General features: G+C 44.0%; 1 protein-coding gene across 1 annotated transcript in view; it reads right to left on the minus strand.

Moving 5' to 3' along the window:
• Nucleotides 1-22,121, minus strand: part of FGF13 (fibroblast growth factor 13) — a gene marked incomplete at its 5' end in the record, with an annotated part of 59,039 nt that overhangs the window by 31,650 nt on the left and 5,268 nt on the right. Inside the window, one exon of the mRNA XM_010019833.1 lies at nt 19,173-19,276. Coding sequence (XP_010018135.1) covers nt 19,173-19,276 — 104 coding nt within the window. The remainder of the gene's footprint in view (nt 1-19,172; nt 19,277-22,121) is intronic.

A 22,121-nucleotide genomic window follows, 5' to 3' on the forward strand; every position in this document is an offset into this window, starting at 1 on the left:
CAGGCAATAACTCAACTTTTGCTCCCCCTTGCAAGGAGAGGACCACGCCAGTGAAGGGGTTTGGGCATAACCAACAGCCACAGCATCTTTCTGCCTCGCTGCTGAGGATGCAGAGGGATGCAGGGCAGCAGGTACCCACAAATCCACCCCATGCTCATGCACACTGGTAAGCAAAAGGCAGTAGAAGCCCCTCTGGGTTCTGAAAACCTGCTTGGAGTCCCACCAAAGCCAATGTCCTGTCATGTGGGCAGGAGGAGAGCCCAGCCCACCTTTAATGTCACTGGTACAGGATTTTCACTTCTCTCCCCGATTTGAACAAGCCCTTAGACAACTTCACACACTCAGTCTCTTCTTTAAACTGGCTTTAGGCTTTCTCCTGAGTTAATGAGAAACAATTTCTGAGCTACTCATCTCCAAAAGAGCCCTTCTTCAAAGCACTTTCCAGGTGCCATGTGCAAATAGTAGCAGGTCCAGGTTCCCTCTTTAGATCTCGCTTCTCTGCATCTGAGGTGCTCTTGGGAGCTGTTTCAAAGGCTGAAGTGTCAGCATCAGAAAGAAAAGAGGTGTGTGGGTGTGAAGTTACTAAATGCAAAACTGTCACTCTCCTTTCATTTACAACCCTGAATATGCATGCATGCAAAAAACGTAGGGCTTATATTAAAGTTTTTACTCTTGGAGCAGAAAATATCAAGGAAAAAGAGACTAACAGATAAGATGAGGCTCTGCAGGTTAGAATTCTCTCTTGACTAATCTGTTCTTCTTCATTAACAACGACTTCTGTTAATAAACCCTGGCCTACCTTGAATTGGGTTGTCTTTTATCATCTCAGGGAAGGGCACTGGCAGCAGACAGACACTCTTGTGCTGCTGACTGGTCAATGACAGTAATGAACAGCAGATAGATGTTTTTGTCTCTTTCTTACCCAGATAAAAGCTGTGAAGAGAATTATTGATGCCTAAACCAGAAGAGTTGTAGCTTAAAAAGCACCTGAGGGGAACAGTGGGGATTGTGGGGTGTCTGGGGGCTCCCAGTAAAGGAAGCTGCCTGGACTCTGCCTTGGGGTGGAAAAGGTACTCAAGCACTGGCACAGTGACAGCTGGGAGAGCCATGTTCAGTGGTCTACTGACTTCACGCACATAGTGGGAGTCCTGTGCTATAGGAATGAGGATACACATGTCTTGGACACTCAGTGCCTGCACCAGCCCTTCATAATGCAAAATCTTTGGGCATAAGCATTGCTGCTCCTCAAGCAAATTCATTCCTTATCGTAGCTTGTGCTAGCCAAAAAGGATGAAAACTCACCCCGTCTGATGGGAAACCCTCTGAATTCTGCACCTCGGCCTCCCCAGACTGTGTTTCAACATGAGCTCTGCTGATGGTGGCTTGGGCATGTCACCAGGCTGGGGGGATGCCTGTCCACCAGCTCAGCAGGACATTTGCTAATGCCCCCAGGACACCTCAGATGCCAGGCACCACCATCACATTGCCATGATGCTCTGTGATAGCTGAGGCTCCTTGGGCTGTTAGAACATTGACATGCTTAGATCTAAATGGCAAAGAGCAATGGAGCAGAGGTAAAGCACCAAGGATGGAAGGTGGAATATGTCTTTAATAGACAATCCCAATGTTTAAATGGAGCCTACTACTTTGATAGTTGCATTTGCTGGCACTCTGCTAAACTTCTACACTTGGAGGAAGTTTCCAAAGAGGGAGGTGTTAAGCCTACCAAAGCCAGTTCTAAGCAAACAGTGTTTGTGCACCTTGATGAATTACATTAGTGCATCTAGGTTAGCAAAGACACACTTGCTACAACCAACAGAGTAGTGGTATCATCCAGATCCCTGAAAGACAAAATACACAGGGGGCAAATGGTTCCATTTTTTCACTCTGCAGCATATTGCATTATGAAAGGATTTCTTAGATGAGATTTTTCAGTATAATGCAATAAGCTACATGTGGGTGATGAAAATTAATGAGAATGCCTTTTCTTTTCCAAAGAACTATGGTATTTTGATTGATCTGCTGGGTTTAAAGGACAAGCTAAGCATTTAAAATACACACAGACAAATACATGCTTTCCCAGTTCACATCCTGGAAACAGAAGTGCTGCAGGTTGATGCTGTCCTATTGGCTCTCTGCTTTTAGGACCAGAGCCACATCTAAGAAGATAAAGCACACAAATTGACTCAGGAATGCTTTTATGATTAAAATCCTCTCCTGTCTTACAACAAATGTCCTTATGAGTGCCATTTAGCCTTTTAAGTAATGGTGAATATTACTAACGTGTTCCTTTGATTTACAGACATTGCCCTAACTTTGACATTGCCCTAACTTTGAGTTTTTGCCACCTTTGCCCATTGCAAGCAACATTACAGATAAATGGAGCTGTGGCACGCCACACAGCCAAAAGAGTGAACAACTGCCAAATCTAACAGCTTCCTGGATGCAGCTTGCTTCTTAAATACTGTTGTACAGTAGGTAACATAGCCAAGAACACCAGTTTACTGCACTCCCGGCCTCTGGACAAGTATTTCAGTGAGGATTCTCTGACTCTGACCATAAGAAACTGCCACTGACCTTGCTCTTGGCTATATCCTCAGTGGTACCCAATACACCAGAGATTACCAATAGTCCAGCTACAGAGCTGGGCCTTAAAAACTGGTATTTTCACAAGCAGTGAACAGAGCCTCTTGCCCCAGGGGCTTGGTTAAGCAGTTGGATTCTTTAGTGTCTAGTAAAGCATAACTGTTAATGGTTCCCAACCTGGGCGCATTCCTTCTTCCTTAGTGGCCTCCCCTGGATTTGGTAAGAGTTGAACTATGCTGCAATGTTCCTTTCCTTATGGCCATGAGCAGGCCAGCTCTCTCTTCCTTACCCTGCTGCTTTACTTCATGACATAATATGTGTTATCAGGAGTAGAGTCAGACATCTCATCAGATGATCTTAAGGTCCTTTCCAACCCTAACCATTCCATGATTCTATGACCAAGCAGGCACACAGACACAGTACATACGCTTAAGGAAACAGAGCAACATTGTCCTGATGTACTTCTCTCTGATAAATTTAGTTAAGAAATAAGTGTAAATAAAATTCTCCCAGACACCTCATTTGCTTTCCAACAGTCTGCTGTTATGCCACAGTAGCTGCATTAACTTCCAGAAGAAGAGAAATAGGAAATAAAGAAAATACAAGATGAAAAGGGGATGCGAAAGTTTTTTAGCTGGCTGTTATCTGTGCCTAAATAAAGCCACAACTTTTGAGTCACCATAGTTTCCAAATCATCTGCAATTTCTTTCTATACCAATTATTAAATACATTCACTCTCCAAGGCCCTACAAAATACACTTCACTGTTGTGCTGCAACACAAGAAAATCACAATACATCATCTGTTTGTAACAGGATTCATTACATCTGAAATGTTCTATTCTCCAGACAGCGTCTCAAAGATCTTTCTTATGAAGCACTTCATAGGAAAAGTGTCTTATTTAAGAGGAGAAAAGTACACAAACAGGTGAATCTGAATTTATATGCCACCATGTCCTTGAGGTCCTATTCCCAACCTTGCTGCTGAAATAAAAGCAATGATTTCTGAGATGTAAATATCCACTGCTTGCTGCCAGTCAAATCTTCCTGGATTTGTTATACAGGATTTGGAGGACAGTCAGCTGAAGTAACAGAGAAGCTTTAATAACCAAACCAAGCAAGCACAATGTTCAAATGATGAAGAAATACCTATAAGTTTTCAGTTACTATCCATCCTCTTCGCACTGGGGAGGACTAGATGTGGGTCTCCAATCCTCCCTCATCCCTATATGCTTGATCTCAACCAGTCTTCTTGACTGTGCCAGATAGACAGGGGCAGAGGGTTGGACTCAGATCCTTAATTTGCTTCCATCCACTGTAAGGCACACAGGCGAGGGGAAAACCACTGGAGAATAGCCAAGGTCTTGGGAAAGGTTTCTTGCTCCACTCCACAGTGATAACAGTTGTACTGTGCATCCATTACTGGGCTCTAAAGTGACATTCTCTTTTTTTCCAGGCTTAGATGACTGTACTTTAAATTTCCACACATCTGCATGGCAAGGTGTTTGCTACGTGGGATACCAGGAGCTCACTAAGGACAAAAGGATCACAATATCACCCAGGAAAAGGTCATCTTGAAGAGTAATAGGATTTTTGGGTGGTTGCTTCCCTTCCCTGGGTGATACGCACATGAAGACTCACAGAAAGAAAAGGAGATGAATGAATGGGTAGAGGAAAAGAGCTGCTGGAGAAGGGCATGCCTCATCTCCTTCCAAAAGCTTGCAAACACAGCCCTGCAAATGAAACTATCAGCATGAAAACCTGACCTTGCTGGAGGTAGCAATGGATTTGACACTGCAGGGCCACAGCTTGGCCAAGCACCAGCCTTCTGCGCACTGTGGTCCCAATGATTGATGTTCAGAGGCTTAAAAAGTAGGAGACATGAAAGTGTTACTACTGCTCTTATCCTTCCCCCAGGATGCAACAAAACCGAACAGGAAGAGCTCAGCTATTTTTTACCATTTGTCTTTCTCCTACAAGACATGTGTGGACTTAAGCGCATGAGAACTAAGGTGGTCCATGGACACTGGGGCTTGCTTTGGCTCAGCACAGAGAATATTGCCTAGCTGAAGCGTTTAGCACCCAATTTAATCTCAGATCTTTCTCCACCTCCATTTTCAATAATGCCTGAGCAGTTGAGATATCAGGTTTTGATACAAGCTGGTTTTTGAGCTGGCTGCGTATTATGCATAATGTAAACCTGTATATATCTATTTCACCAGTTTGGGGAAGGGTCTAAAGATACTGAAGCCTGGGAGCCTCTGTAAGTAAAGGTCAGACCACCAGGACTCAGCGTGAACCTTTCACCACTGCATGTGGCTATGCATTGTGGTTACATCCCACCTCACCCTCCCCTGCACCAATGCCTCTGTAGGAACAGTCATGAATTAGAGCAGCCTGGCTCACACCTATTCTGTGTAGAATCATAGAATCCCAGCCTAGTTTATGTTGGAAGGGACCTTAAAGCTCATCCAGCTCCAACCCCTGCCACGGGCAGGGACACCTTCCACTAGAGCAGGTTGCTCCAAGCCCCTGTGTCCAACCTGGCCTTGAACACTGCCAGGGATGGGGCAGCCACAGCTTCTCTGGGCACCCTGTGCCAGCGCCTCAGCACCCTCACAGGGAAGAGCTTCTGCCTCAGAGCTCATCTCAATGTCCCCTTTGGCAAGTTAAAGCCATTCCCTCTTGTCCTTGTCACTACCTGACCTTGTAAAAGTCCCTCTCCAGATTTCTTGTATGCCCCTTTTAGGTACTGGAATACTTTTATAAGGTCTCCCCCATACCTGTAGCCTCTTGGGCATCAGCCGTTGCAGCATCCTGTGCAGAATGCCACTCAAACCAGGGCTCAGGGAGGAGGCTCTGTAAGAGCACTCAAACTCTTCACTAGGGGCAGTTCACTCATGCTTGAGGGCAGATGTGCAACATCCAAATTGATGATGGACATCAATCATATTGAGAAATGAAATGAGCTCTTCTGAGCTGAACCACCACTTGCACAGGGCTCTTTGTGTTGTATACAGTGCCATGCAATAGCACATACTGAAAAAACACTTGGTAAGGGACAGAGTGACACGAATAGTGATAAATGCTGACGTGATTTGTTAGGAAAGAAAGCAAGATGTGCAAAATAAACGTTGGAGAGGTGGACACCAGGACTGATAAGAGCCATTCCACATGCTCCCTTTGAAGGTTCCAGTTTGCTATTTGCGCATCCCAGTGCAACTCTTTTGCATCAGCAGCATGCTCTGAAGTAGTGATTGCTCTAATCAGGGGCCTTCCCAGAGCTGCTAGTATTAGAAAAGGGCTACAGTGACTGCTGAGTGTCTGACTATCCCTATTCCAACTGCAACCCCTTAGCATTTATTACTCAACCATAAAACCAAACCAGTGGTGGGACTTGGTAGGCAAGGTCATAGCCTTGAAAAGACTTTGATGGATTCAGGACGTGGGCATGATTGATCCCAGTGACTGTAAATGACAAAAAACTTGGGTTCTTTAAGCAGAAATACAATTATTTACTCCTAATATCCCAATTAACAAATAGAGCTTGATAATAAGCCCAGCTTTCTCACATCTGCTGAACAGGCATGATAGCTGCTCATATGTGATGGGCTGCAAAAAGCTTTCAAGGAGGTACTGGTATTATCAGGGACTGTTGGCCTGCATGCACAGAACTCTTCAAGCAGAACGCTCCACTTCTAACTAGCCATAGCAAAGCATTATTCACACCCAGTCTTTCAGAGATGATGCAATTAGCCTTAGGGGCACAATTACCTCCTCCTAAATCTTATACACCAATGTGAGCAACAGATTAATATCTGCACCAGTAGAAAGCGTTCAGGAAGGGTTGAACGAGTGCTTGAATCATGAGTGGAAATGAAATCCATGCTATGAAGTTAAAACATAGCGCTAGCTTTGCGGTATTCCTTATACCAGCTACGTTCCTTAGCAGTATAATAAGAAACTAAATAGCTGTAGCATCAGGATGGTACTGATGCAATAATGCTATCTCTAAAGACTTTTCCCAAGGACCTTGAAGATGAGACAAAACCAAAGTTTTCTGTAGTTTTGTGAACCCACATTTCAGGAAGGTGGAAGGAAAATATCTATTTTTGAGGTAATCAATATAAACTAACAAAACTCTACTTATGAGAGCAATTTGGGCCATTTACATATCCCCTGCATTTACTGCTGTCCTACCTCCAGCTTCAAGTGCTTTGATTTCAGTTTAAGAACTACATGACCTGTAAAACCTCACAAGACTCCTAGCAGCAGAGCTTTCAAAATGCCAAAACAGCAGTCAAATGACCAGACTCGTCTCTTCATAATGTGCGTGGCCCCGCTGCAGCTGGCACAGTGATAGGGGTGTGTGGAAGGTACAACCTGAAAGGGTGCAAGGCTCAGGGAACTCAGTTCTAAGTTACTCAACATTTGCTTTGAGGAAGAGTAGAGATGTTCGGATTTGGCCTCACTGTAGCGAACAGTCTCCAGAGAGATCAGTCTAATGACAACTTAATTTTACCAACATTGCTTGGCTCAGTAAAAAGTACAGATTGAATAATTGCTATATCAAAAAGTAAAGGCCACAACTATCGCAATTACCCACATTAACTCCAATTGTTTCTTAAGAGAAGTCACTGCTGTTTAGAAAACTGTCAGAGCCAGGGGGAAACAAAACAGCTCGACAACAGAAAGCCTGGTATTAAATGAGAGGGGAAAAAATATCACTTGTCTTATTTTACTGTCATTCCTGTGATAACAAAATGAAAGGCTGCAAGTGCAGAGGGTTTGCTGTTGGGTAGCAAATGAAGCTTCATCAGATGATTCACAGCCAAGCCAGGGTGACTGGACTCATCTTCTCAGTTAACAGCATGAAGGGAGCTTGGTTTCCTTAGTACAGCTATTCCCAAGCCACTTGCAGATCAAACTCCCTCCTTCTCAGCTGAAAGTCTCAAGACCTTCAGGGATGCACTGTGGGGAAATTGCTGTATGGCCTCAAAACACAACACTGCCTGGGCTCTGTGATGGAGATGGTGCATAAACATGTGTTTTTAGTGCTATCAGGTCAATGCTGAAGATACATCATCAGTGCAATGGCTATTGATTGATGAGCAGGGAATATGTTCTCCCTGCCACTGCTCTGGACATGATTTTATGAAGAAAAGCATTATTTGTAGTTGAGTTCTAAGAGCTACAAGTTATCTACAATCGAGACTTGCCATTCTGGTATTGTTCCTACAAGTGCAATTAAAAGAAATCTAAACTGTTAATGCAATGCTTAGAGAGTACAGGTGGTTTTTTGGCCTCTCACTGATTAGAAATGTAAATTCGGGAAACAATTAACTAATGTGGTAGAAATCAACAATTTGCATAAAGCTCTTCCAGGTCTTTTCTAACACAGCTGCAATAATTTCCCCAAGCAAAAGCCTAAAGAAGTCTGTGCTGAACTGCGCCCACGGAGCAAGCTCCCACTGTCCAGAATACCCAGCAAATCTTTGTTTCACACACATGCAGCTAAAGCATAAATTAAAGTCAAGATCTTCAAAAGCAGGGGAGTGAAGCTGCCTCCAGTTTCGTGATGACCAACAGTGATAACACAAACTCGGTCATCCCTGCTCACCTGCGGCACCAGGCATGCAAGACGGTAGGCTGTACTGGTGAACCTTATCATGATGCTCCTGGTGTCTTGATAGCACTGCAGAAAGAGCCTGCTGCTAAAGTTCCACCACACCTGGAAAACTAGAGGTTTTCACATGGGTCTGCCAGGAAATTTTAAGTCCTCAAAGCAAATCTGAGGCATTTGAAGAGAGAGATTGTTTGTGAGCAACACAACATGTGGTTCTGCACTTACTGAACTATTCCGTAGGAAAGGCATTAGTCCAGCTCCAAATGAAGCCCTGGGCATTCTGTTCCAGGGAAGGCTCCAAGCCAACGTCTCAAGTCTTGCCCATGACACCAAACAAACCCTCTGGGCATCCAGGACTGAGGTCTGCTGCTCTTCCTGTTCCTGATGGCCATTCCAGGCCTTGAGACCTATCTCCAGGCAAGCATGGATTTATTTTAGTCATTAAGTTTCGTTGGTCTCACAAATGCTCCGTTCATTTTTTAATCAGAGAGAAATTTCATCTTGCAAATCAATGGCTGCCTTGTCCAGATCCTTAAAATCTTCCTCAGATAAATTAATTCATCCTCTGGCAGGCAGTCAATGAAACTGCTTGCTTGAGTAAGGATTACTTACACGAGAAAGGGCTTGCAATATCAAGCCCATTAAACTCTTAGTTCATCAGGTAAAGGGAACAGATCTGCGCTTTGTATTGTGTCTATTCCACTTATTAGAATTTCTTTGGCTTTTTGTTCTGTTTCAGACCATTCACTTATTTACTCTGAGCTTATTGTGCCTTCTGTCAGTGTCAATATGGCTCAGCTGGCAGCAGATGATTCTCTAGATCTGATCACACTGGTGTGAAATAACAAGAACGCTATGGGAATTGATGGCAACTTTTGCCTAAAACCTGAACTGAAACCTTCGTTTTGATGAAGCTCTGCTTTTGATTTGTGTACCAGCTCCACAAAGTATCCTTATTTTAAAAATACTTAATACTTACTTCATTATTGGTCTTCCAGTTTAGCTGGAGGCTGTGAATACTGGCAGGGTGAGGAACATCCCACTCTTTTCAGTTTGCTAGACCCATTTTGTTTTAACATGAGGTCCTGGAGCTGTCATTTGAGGAAACATGCCCTCACAAGTCCTTTGAGGTTTGCCCATTCCCAGTCATCTCAAATGCAAGGTCCCACCAATACTTGGGTTCAAGAGGAACACTGCATCTCGTAACAGGATATTTTAACAACTGAAAATTTCCTGGGGATGAGGATAGAGGGTCTAAACTGACTCCCTCATTAATCTGCAAAGTCATCAGAGTAAGGGAAGGGGAATAGTGCTTTATAAAGCAGCCAGCCTCTTGCACTGTGCGTCTTGAAACTAGTGCTCTGATTTTCAGATACCTCCTGAGGCTTTAAATAAACAGAACTGTACTTCACCAATTATCATGCCTGTTTTGCTGAGCTCCCCAGTGGATTTCATCTTACAAGAGCCATACAGCTCAATATTCAGTGCTGTTTGGGTAAAATTACAACAATGAAAAACAATGTGATAGCACCTGTAGCATCCACAGAACATAAAATATGAAAGGTCTTATCAGTTCACTTATTTAAACCATCCCATCTGCTGGTAAAAGCTCTTATATTGGACTTCAAAGACTCCCTAATCCATTCTAAATTTTGCATCCCTTTGTTAATCCTACTGAAAGCATTTCAGTATGGAAATGCAAGTTTCTTGATCCAATTTTGATTCAACAGACTTGTTTTCTTTCCTAGTCCCTTTTTAGATTTTCCATCCAAAAATTCAGCAGGTCTAACCCCAAGAATCAGCTTTTCTATGGAAATGTTAGCTTCTGAAACCAAGGCTTCAAATGTATAATCTAAATATGACAGCTTTTCTATTTCCTTTGTCCCAGCCTAGCTTCTATACCACGTACCGCATTTATCCTGCTTTCTAGGACTCACACAGTTGTCTCTGGTTTTGGTACTGAGAAGTCATGCCAAGAGGATGGTATTCAGGCTCTCTATGACTGAAAGAAGAGAGTTTCCTTTGGAAACCCCCTTCAGTTGTGCTGCGCTTCCTAAAAGCAACCATAAAACTCAGAATCCTGGGGATAACGACCCCTTTTTCTTGCCCACTGACTCCCCACTGGTTTTGCTTAGTAGACGTTTCAGAAGATGCCTGTTGACTGGCAACGCTGCAAATGCAATGTGAACTTTCACAGGCAAGCTAGGTTCTCAGTTTTTGCACCTCATCACTTGCAATAAAAGTTCTGTCAGGAAAAGGATGCTTTCAGTGGGTTTGCAAGGAGGTAAACGGCCAGAAAGCAGTAAACATTCCTCTTGAGGCTGCCAAGTAGGAACAGAGATGAATTTACTTCCTCTTAGCACTGTTGCAACTGCAGGGCTATATGAGGATAAAAAGACATCCAAATGTGTATAACAAAGTGACTCCAAATACCCCCACACGACAGATCTGTTCTGTCAATCCAGTGCCAGCCTGGATTGATGGATAGTCATTTTTGGGAACTGAACTGCCCTTTACTTACTTTTAGCACAGGAACTACCAAGTTTTGTTTGTCTTAGCACTGCTGCAACAGCCGAAGCTCCACGTCCTGCCCTGCACAACAGCCACACACAACAACAGGTGCAGGAACATGCATGTGCAGGAACAGGCACACTTCCATTTCCTCTAGAGTCCATCCCATACTCTTACCACAAACACTTATCCTGCATATCCTGAACCAGGGTTAACTAACACTGATGAGAGCAGCAACGGCCTCCTGAAAACTAACCCATAAGGGAAACATTAACAAACACAGCAAGAGGACTGAGCAGTGAGGTCGCTTCTTTCTCAAGCCACTGCAGATGCCTACAGGAGAGTATAAGAACAAGGGAACAAATCTTATCCCGGTATTTTCTCAGCACACCTCCCCAGCCTCTGGTGAGCCATGATTTCAGGACATGCCCCAAGCCTGCCAGTGATCAAGGTCAGGGGCTTGGAGCAACCTGCTCTAGTGAAAGGTGTCTGTGCCTGTGGCAGGGGGTTGGAACTGGGTGAGCTTTAAGGTCCCTTCCAACACAAACCATTCTATATTATTCTATGCCTCTATGAGATTTCTAAGCCAAACATGGCATCATTGTATTTTGCAGCATTTTTCTTTCAAGAATACACCTAAATGATATTTGAACCCACAGATAGGATGAAATCCTCAACATCCCATTGCACTGAGCTCCTCAGCAGAACGATGTGCTCAGTGGAAAACATCTGCAGATTTAATAACCATGCTGAATCCTGGTGTTTTGGTGTCATCCTGGGTTAGTTTCTCCTCAAGTTCCGAGTTTGTTTTCCAGTACCAACCCACTCCTGTTAGTCTGGGGAGTCCTTGGAGACTGACTTTGCTTGTGCCAGCATCCTTGTTGAGATGTTCACGCTCACATGGGCATTTTCAGCTGGCAGTGAGCGCCGTCGGGGTAAGCCATCTTGTCGGCAGGTTTCAGTGTGAGCGTAACGAGGCAGAAGCGCTGCTGAGTCACTGTGACAAGAGCTGCTCATTAGCTCAACCTGCAGCACGAGAGGGAGGGGAAGCCCTTCTGGGCAGATGTAGGGGAGGCACACAGCTTTCTAGAAGGGAAGGCAAGCGTAGGAAAGGAGCTGAGGCTTCATAATGGTGTTTTCTATTCATTAAGCCACATTCTAAAAAACCAGAGTAAGTTTGGGAAGCGATCTTCCTCCTGAGCTTGATATTTTATATGTATCAGGGGGAAAAAAAGCAACGACTCAAAAATCCACATAAATATTAATACACACCCAGGCACACGTATCACCCCGCAGGCACCTACACCCTGGGTCACAACGTGTAGCACCCACACCAAGTTTAGGAGAGAGAAGTGGCACATTTCTCCTTGGCTCTGCTGAATCATAGCAACGTAATCCCGTGTTTGGTGATCTGAACTACAATCCCCACTGAGCACGCTGAGAACCTGGCAGTGCTCTTGTTCTCATACTTTGCAACTCACACCGTCTGCTGGAGTCCTCATCTTCTTACAACTCCCGCTTGCCAAACATGCTTTGCAATGTGATGGCGAGGAGCTGTGAGTAGCTTGGAAGTCCTGGAAGTCACTACTCCTTGTTTGCTGGTGCAGGGCTGAAAAATGATGCTGGAAGCAAATGGTGTGTAACCGAGGTGCCAGAGTATCAAACTAGGGTCCAGCTCCAAATTCTGCCAAGGGTCGTCTTTGGCGTTAAGATGGTTTTGGGTCACTGTGAGCCCAGTGAGCAGTGCAATGGACTGAAAATCTGGGCTTACGAGCTACATTAGCATTTCAGACACATACCTGAGCTTGCTGAGACCCAAATGTCTGCTCTGAGCAACATCTGAAGTCTGAGCCTACAAAGACTTTCTGTCTTTTCACACAGGACTTCGTCATTGATTATCAAATGACTAACAAGGAGAGTAGATGCACTTTTAGTCTTTTATCTGCTTCACATGTATACGATTTATCTCACAGGACATCAAAACTGCTCCTGCACAAACAGCAATTTCCCTGCTGATTTTTAACAGCCACTCTGTCAGGAAACCATTGCACAGGCACCTAACTGCAGGTCTGTCAGGATCTGGCAGTGCACTTTCTCATGCTTGGGCTCCTCGTATGAAACCTCATCTTGGAAGGTGCTGAGTATCCTCAGCTCCCACCACCTGCAGCGAGGGATGGATGCACAGCAACACCTCTGTGGATTTCAGATGCCTGGGGGTGATTTGTAGAGAAAAGCAGCATAACAGCTCCAAGACTTTCAGCTTGCTGAATCTCCTAATAATCCTCCCATGGGAGAGTGATGCCCTCGCTGCTTCTCTGCTGAGGACACCAGGCAGTCTGCCTCCTGAAATCTGGAACCACACTGACCGCAGCAGACAAACACCTGAAGGAAGCTGCATCCATCTCTCAGCCCCACCACTCAGCTTGAGTGTGTATCATTAGGAAAGACCAGCACATATCTCATTAAGGAAGCCCTGCTGCAGGATAACGCTCTGCTTCCTCAGGGACCCAACTTCCAGGAGCATCCCACATCACAGAGCGAGGTTAGACAGGCACAGCAAGCTCAGCCCAGGCTGCTGGTCCCTTCTGCACAGTCCAGCTCACGACTAAACCCCAAAACTCATGGTCAGATCCCCCAGTAATAGGCTGAGCCTGTGAACACAACCTGACCCAGGGAGTGCCTGTCTGGGCAGGGCAATCAGGAGCCTATGATGCTGCATGGAGACCCACCAAGCTTCTCCCATGCTGGGCGCTGGCCAGTATCCTCAGGGATGCTGCAATACCACTGTAAGACACTGTAAGATGCACAGTACAACTGTGTGCATCTGCTGAGTTTAGCTGCTGGCATAATTTAGAGCAGTGGCTGTGGTTGAAGGTGTCAGAAAACGTTTATCAGTTCAGGCTGGTCCTGCCATACCTGGGAACACCCTTAGAGCATGCTCCTGATCCCGCACCTCTCCTGCCTCCTCTCCTGCCTTCGCAGTGGGAGCAGTCAGGGCTGTCAGCACAATGCCAGAGCTGCCTTCCTCACTGTGAGGATGTTGCACATTTATCCAGCACAGAGCAAGGTGTTGTGATGAAAAGAAGGATGTGCTGCAGCTGTATCTAAGACCCTATCACTGAAGAGAATGAACTACATTAAGGTATAGTCTGCATGGTAAACCATGATTTATACTGACATGCAAATTTAACTAGATGAAGCTTTTGATTATTTTCCCTATCTCTTGGTTTGTGCTATCTCCCTGAGGTGGAAAAATGCTCTTTGCCAGTAATTCATTATAAATGCCCCAGCCATTCCCATTAGCTATAGCAGGTCTCCACTGCACGGCTCAGTATTAAAATATGCACAAACTTCCCTTCTCTCCAACTCACCAAAACCAAGTTTTGAATCACTCTGAGAATTTAATCATCTTTCAGTTCTCTTGGCTATAATCAGCGTATACTCTTCATGCAATACTTGCTTTCTGTGCAGGTATCAAACTCACATATGATAATCTATTTTACGTACAGAAGACAACGTTAGCTGAACGCTCTCTTGGGGTAAATGATAGATAAAATTCTGCACAGGGTATTATGGCAAAATGCTCCTTAAAACCATGCATCAGACAAGAAGTGGCAAAAATAAGCCATGAACAGCAGCTCTATTAACTCAGAAATATGGGCATCCTACAATAGCTAACAAAGCAAGCACAAACAGCTCTGCCATGTAGCATACTTCCCAATATCCATCCTACAAAAGGATGAATGTCCTAAATTTCCAGGTGAAAAGGGTGCAGGAGGGGACAGACAGGGCCCCATCGCATGTGGTCGGACAAGGGCTCTCTCCAACATAGGAGAAGCTGTCAACATACTCATGTGTGACACTGTTTAATCAAATGCTTCGGCAGATCACAGAAACCCAGAACAAGACAAGATGGGAAACCAACTCTTTACAAGCTGAGTTTCATGGCTCCCGAGACTGGCCAGAAGGATGCAATGAGTGGCATCAGTTAGTTTTAGTTTCTGACAACGTATCCAGGCTAAACAAGCACACAGTTACATGGGCTGAAATGTTCTATAGGAGAAATATGCATTTCATTGACATCATTACTTGATTTTAAAGACTGACATGATGGTTCACTGCAAATACACAGCTAGGTGTTCTCAGGCTGTCTTCTTCAAATCGCTGTGTGTTGGGTTACGCTTCAGCCTATGTAGAATTCAAGCAATACACCCAATTCACTTCACCCACATACATGCCTTCCCTTTAAAGAACTTCCCTCAGCTGGTGCTCTGTGTCACCAGGACCTGCTCTGCCACATCACCATCACTTCAATGTGAAAGCAGTAGCTCTAGGACTGCATGCCTGACAAAGAGGTCCTTAAAACATTTTCCACTTTCGTTGGAAAGAACGAAAGAGCACAAGGGATTCACAGGGTGTGAAACCTGGAAAACTCAAGTGTAGTGTTTATGGTGGTTCATAGAAGGGAAAATAAGATAAAATAAAAGCCACCCTAAACTACAAAAGGGTATGATTCATTTTGCATTACGTAAGACAGCAGTGCCATAACACTGTTTTAAGTCATCTTGCAGCAGCACGACACTGGGGTAAGAAGGGATGAATCAAGCCTTGCGTTTTCATTTTACATGGATGCTCAAGCATCAAACAGTGGGAAGATGTATGGCTCGCATTAGCTCCTGTCAGAATCCCTCCAAATAAAATAGTGAGGGTGTGTTTGGCTTGGGAGGTGCAGCTTCACAAACTCCCCTCCACTTTGGCAGAAAACTGCCTACATTAAAACACCAAACATTTCAAATGTAGTGTTCTTCTGTGATATGAAGACACGTTTGCCAGCCAATGTGAGAGGAGGCATGCACTGCTCAGTGCAGGGCGAGGCTGCGGGGAGGACCAAGGTTGCTTCCCTTCCCTGAATCCAGGACTTTTAACATGCTTCTGTAACAAATGTAGATAATTATGTGTTTATTTTAACATAGTAGCTCTGTTTTTTCTTAGCTGAGTTGATGCCTTATCCCCAAGGAGCTTTTATCGTTACATTAAAGATCTTATTTTTGCTGTAACTGACAGATGCCGCAAACTATCTATAAACTCTGGCAGCCATCTACAGATATCTGTTCTCTGCAGATTTGTTATACATCCCTGATCCCCTCACAGAGCAAGTTCATCTCATTCTGGAGTACAGTTGCTGGATCAGAAGCAAACCACACTGCAGGCTACCTCTGAGGTCAGATGCCTGTGTTACCATCCTGGCAGACTGCGAGGGAGGGAGAGGCAAAGCCAAAACCAGAGCTCAACAGATGAGCAAGCTGGATCCGCAGATATATATGATCCTTCACTATGAGGGTGCTGAGGCGCTGGCTCAGGGTGCCCAGAGAAGCTGTGGCTGCCCCATCCCTGGCAGTGCTCAAGGCCAGGTTGGACACAGGGGCTTGGAGCAACCTGCTCTAGTGGAAGGTGTCCCTGCCTGTGGCAGGGGTTGGAACTTGGATGAGCTTTAAGGTCTCTTCCAACCCAGACCAGTCTATGATTCTATGATATTCTCTGCCAACAACCCTAAAGGACTATGGCTTCTAGATATGCAGGACACTCGCAATCAACTAATTCAATTTTGTTGCTGCACAGCCTAAACCTAAAAAATATACCATAAGGAACAAAAGACAGGAATTCGCAACAGCCACTAGAAGAAATGGAACTGTGATTTAATATTGCACTTCAGTGCAAGAGCCATGGAAATGGGACACCTGGTGTGTTACCCCTAATGTGCTTTCCTATGTGAGCGTGGGAAAGCACTTAGCTGAGCCTCCATTTATCCTCCCATAAGCCAGATGTCTTGTTTACCTATTTACCAGTGGGGTAATTGCCATGGACTTTAATGGCCTCCTTGTCAGGTGCAGTGTTTTCAGGCTAAAAGGCACTATCAGGTGCAAGACACAGACAGTAGCGCTGGGTGAGGAGCAGGGCTGACATGTCACTAGGGTATTTTTCAAGCCATTTACCAAGTGGATCTATAACCTTTGGCAATGCAATCTGAAGGAAACGGCTCTGCGTAGACACAAGCATGACTGGAGCGCTGGAGCGACAATAAAACCCAAAGCAAGCGATCGTGACATAGACCACAATGTTCTCTCTCCCTATTACATTGCATCATCAATGCTAATTTCATTTCTGTCTGGAAATGGTATAACTATCTGTTATAGTTATCTACACTTTAAGTACATTTCTATTTTTCCCTATATCCTTGCGTCAGGAATTTGTCAGCATTTTGTGGCACTTTTGCTCCTGATCAATCCCATGTTGCCATCTGTCTGCTCCTGACAAATCCCATTTGGGAACACATCCCTGTAAGGGCTTGGAAACCCTCAGGATGTGTAGATGGATGTCATTTCCTTGAGCTGATCTGTTCCCCAGACTCCCTGATGGCATCCCTTGAACAGGTGAGTGTTCAAGCTGGCATAAATCAGCTGAGCTCTCTTGGGACTCATTTACATCAACCAAGAATCCAGCCCAAAATATAGAGCTATTTCCTATGCACCAGACTGACAGACTGTATCCCTTGCTGAAAGGATCATTACCAGCAAAAGAAGTGCTGGAAACACTCAAAAAATGGTGCTGGAACTGCAATTCTGGCAACCTTTTTGCATAGCAGGTGAAGGAGGGGAGATGAGATGCTCCTCACCAGCCCTTATCCATGCCCTGGGCACATTGACAGAGACATGAGCAAGGTTTTGCCTGCCAAGTCTGTTTCTTACAATTATTTTAAACGACAAAACAACCAAACCAGAAGATGTCAGATGATAAACTAAAGATTATTGACAACTTGGGTGGAAATTGTCTTTGGCAAAGTAGATCAGCATTAAATGGACACTCATCTTGGTGAAGAGTATTTAAAGATAGAAATCTGGGACACAGCAACCTGACAAAAGTCTGTCTAAGGCCATGCCAAGCCCAACAGAGTCAAGAAGAATGAAAGAATAATTGTAAGACAATATAGCTGCCTAATGAAGGAATTAAAAAGACTATTGTTACTAAGGGGAAATCAGAAGGATGTCACCAGTTAATTTTGCCATAAACTGTTAAATTCACAGATGCTGAAGGATTCAAAGAAGGCACACTGCATGGTAACTTATGAGACCACATGAAGAACTATCCCTTGTCAATGCAGATACTAAAAATTACAACCAAAGTGAATCTCTGAGTTCTGCCTAAAATGACTAAATACCAATCAAACTAAAAGCTGGACCTAATCTAAACAAGGGTTATGTTCTGCCCCTCCTCCTCACATTGAAGGACAGTAGAAATGATACTTCATTCTCCCAGTGGTCGCTTGGACTTCAGGAGCAGGAACGCACCTGAGGATGCTAATGGAAATGCATCTGCACAGCTCAAAGGGACATTCACAGTGCAAATGTCAATGACACTGTGCAGCCACAAGACCATGCCTACATGGGATTAAAGGGGCTTTGCACGATCTGGCTGTGTGGCTAGAGCCCTGCAAACAGATCTGTGGATTAACTGCCCTAAGTAAACAGCCAGAGTAAAAAGAAAAGCAGAGTTTGATGCTGTTCACTGAAATCTTGTCCTGCAGCACAACCAGCTCTGATTTGTTTTTGCTCTGGCAGATACAAGAGGAAAAATATGCAAAGCTGCCCCTTGGATTGCAAAACAAAATGAGAGATTTCAGTAAGTTTACTTAATTGTTATCAGTACCAGAGGCACCTTAAGGGAATTAGTCATAGAAGAGCATAATTTGCAGTAGATAATAAATTACATTTTCCTCTACTTACCTCCCTGGGAAAAATCTATTCAGACTTTAAAACTCCCAAACATTGTTCAACCAAATGTTTTTAATTGGAAAATAGTCTATTCTTTAAAACATCATTTTTCTTTTTCTCCTAAAAACATTGTTTGCTCTCTTAAGAAATGCCACTGAAAATTAACTGTCATTCTTCATCAAATCTGCTAATCAAACCTTTCTTTACTCACTGAGCAACAAGAAGCCAAAAGATTTTGGCACCTAATTCCATTTCTGAGCCAAACAACAAAAAAATTACTTTAATCCATTCTAATAACAGTAATGAAGATGATATGGGAAAATATGGAAGCATTCAGGCATACGTATGATTCATCAAGTTGTCTGTTTCCCTCTGTACCCGGCACTGATTAGCTCCATCAGTCACAGTGACCATAAGAAAGCATCTTTTCTGCCTGGGTTTTTTGTTGTGAGGCTTTTTATTCATTTCTCACTTTGGGATCTTTGGTTTGTATCAAAGGAGTGCAGTTTCATTCTGTGCACCCGTACGGATTCATATAAAACCAGACTATTGCTGCTATACTCAATTTGAAGTCAAATCGCATGTCTATAGGTCATAAGCAGATTCCTTGGAACAGAAAATGAGTAACTTACAAGCTCTTACCATAATTCCAGTGAGAAGAAAATGAAAAGTGTTTACTTACTGATGTATATAGGTATCCTTCACTGTTCATTGCCAGATACAATTTTGTTTGAACCCCCTGAATTGCCACCACTCGTAAACCCACAGGTATGAGGTTAAACAAAGCTAGGAGAGAAAGGAGATGGAGAGCAAAATTAATCCTCTACAGGATGCAGAGTAAATAGAGAATTAGACCATAATTACCAGAACCAGATAAAAAACACCCATTCAAGCATATATTAATTTCTGTGCATGCTGTAGAATATTTCTACTATTATGTTCTTCTGTAGCAATTTCCACCAATAGCTCCAAAATTACCTGCAGAGGTTATCAATGCATCTCCCCTATTCTGATGGTGAAGCGGAGGCACTGAGAGCTAAAAGGACTTACCTGCCTCAGGAGCAGAATCCAGGGTGTGCCGAGTAGAGTTAAACATACTTAACTAGGAGGCTTCTGTTTTTCTTTTGAAGTGCAAAAAAATTTAATTCAAACACAGACAAAAAGTTTTTTAAGATGATCAAAACTTTCTCTTTTTTGCAAATTCAGATCAAATTCAGTAAATGTTTTTGACCAAAAGGAGCCAAATTAAATGCAGAAAAGTTAAAAACCTTCATTAACATCTCAAAAAGTTCCCACTCAAAACTCATTGGAGTTTTTTTTTTCTCTTTTTGAAAGGAAAATGGGTTTAAAAAGCAGAGTTCAATAACTTCCAAATGAAATGAAATGACAGCATATTCTTTAGCTCAAGCCCTAAATCTGTGCTTTCAATTTGAGCTGCTCCGAATGTTCCGCTTGCGTTTGTGCTTGTACACATGCTAATAGTGGCAGTATTTATAAGCAGAGATATGTCTCTTCAAAAATGAAGATTCCGGTTTGTAAAGAGGCAAATTAAATAAGAAATAAGGAAAGAAAAGCAAAGCTCTGCCATAGCTTAGATTCATGGATACATTAAAATTGAACACAAGTAATGTGAGTGGAATCCAGCACTCTGTGTTCAACAGGGAGGACTAAAAATAAAGAGGAGTTAAGAAAATTTTCAAGAACTGTTCTCATAACCCAAAGCATCTCCTTCCAGTCTGTTGTAGAAATGCAGAGGTGGGATGAAGTAATGCCAAGCTGGCTCTTATCTCCAATGGTTTATTACTTGGCTGGAAAACTCCGGTGAGATGTAGTATTTATGGTCACTGTCTGAAGCCAGTTTAAAACTGAATTATGGAATTGAAATATTTGTATTAATTTCAAAAGACTAAGCTAAGAATGATGAGCCATTTTCAATTCCTTTCTCAGCCTGACAACCCCCAAATGGTCATATTTGATTAAATGCAAACTTGCAGCTTGGCAGCATTTAATACAGAACCTAAATTCTGGGTGTGGGGTTGTCAAGAGTATGTCAAAAAAGCTGAGAGCAAACATACACGTGCCCTACTTTGACAAAGGCATGTCAGAAGTTAACACAGGGCATTGGGGATGAAGGACTAAATGCTGGTGAAAACAGCCTCTGTTCCAGCTGGAACCTCATCTCAGTCCCATGGCTGGGTGAAGAAAGGGTGCTGTAGACTTAGGGCTGGCCCACTGTGATCTACGTGTGCTCTGCTCTGAGGCTGGGGCACCTTCGAGCATTGAATTTCCTACAGTGGTCGCATATAGCAGAGCAGGTGGAAATATCCAGCTAATAAATAATGTAGGAGATCATAAAATCATACCTCTGTTGGGTTTCCTCCCCTCTCATACATGAGTATACGTGCAGACACAAACACAGACACACATGCAGATCCTCCTCACGCTCACCTCAAGCAACACAAATGGCTTTCTCTTCGCTATAAACAGATAAATCCTTTAGTTTTGTGCACTTTTTGGCTAACAAAACTTAGATTTTCAGCAAGTGGAATGCTAAGGGAAATGGGTTTCTCATCCATTTGATTAAATGCTTTTATTTATTTGGGGGGGAAGATATTCCCTGCCTGACTCAGTAAATATTCCCCTGGAGAGCCCTCTTTTGCAGTTCAACCCCCAAAAGCAACATTGGATCTCTGTGTAGGCAAAAGAACCCAATCTAAAGCTCAGTATCCAGGCAGAACTTAGAGGTCTCTTTTAAAAGGTGCTTTCATAATGGCATATGTATGAGTTGGGTATTTTCAGCACAAGGGTATGAGTACAGGCTACACTGTAAATGGTGCTATGACCAGCTGAGGAAAGGGCAAAGCCTGGGACAGTGGAGAAGATGCAGCTCACAAGGCACAGAGACAGGTTTTGGTGAGCGATCCCTGGCTGTGCTCTGCTTGCCAAAGCAAGCAGAGATATGAGGCTGAGCGAGCTGTGCCGGGGAGGGCTGGGGCACCCACTGCGATGGGTGCTCAGCTGCTTCCCTCGGCTGCTGAACAGGTTTTCCTGCCATAAGCCTACATGCTCTATTTTGAGGTAGGACAAGGGTTGGGCACACTCAGAAGCTGGTTTAGGAACCGGTGGGATTAGCAGCTGCTGTGCACAGATTATGGGAAGTTACAGAAGGGCTGTGGGGGAGGAATGCTGGCTCTGCTGCTGTGGAGGGGAGAGGGACCGGCTGCCGGAGGGGCGCACAGTCTGTCTGTCCTGTGCCAACCACACAGCCAGGCTGCCCTAGTTCCCACCTCCAAGGTGAGGGGACATTGACATCGCACCCCTTTACCAGCAGCTATTTCTCCCATTGCCCTTGCACAGCAGCAAGTCCAAGTCTGGCTTCTGTAACAGAGAGTGGCTTGTCCATGACCAGTGACTGCTGATGGGGCCAGCAGCAGAGCCACGCAGCCCCCTCCTCTGCAAGCCATGGAGAACAGGTCTGAGGTGCTGTCACATTTGTAGGGGCTGACCCTCATATGAGCAGGTATGACAGAAATAGTGGCAATAAAAAGCCACAGGAAAATAAATTGCTTGCTACTAGGATCAATCTGTGTTAGCATAAACTAATGCAAAGCTATTCACCTCCTAGCCTTTC

This window comes from Nestor notabilis, unplaced genomic scaffold, assembly GCF_000696875.1.
Source record: "Nestor notabilis isolate BGI_N333 unplaced genomic scaffold, ASM69687v1 scaffold2308, whole genome shotgun sequence".
Lineage (NCBI taxonomy): Eukaryota > Metazoa > Chordata > Aves > Psittaciformes > Psittacidae > Nestor > Nestor notabilis.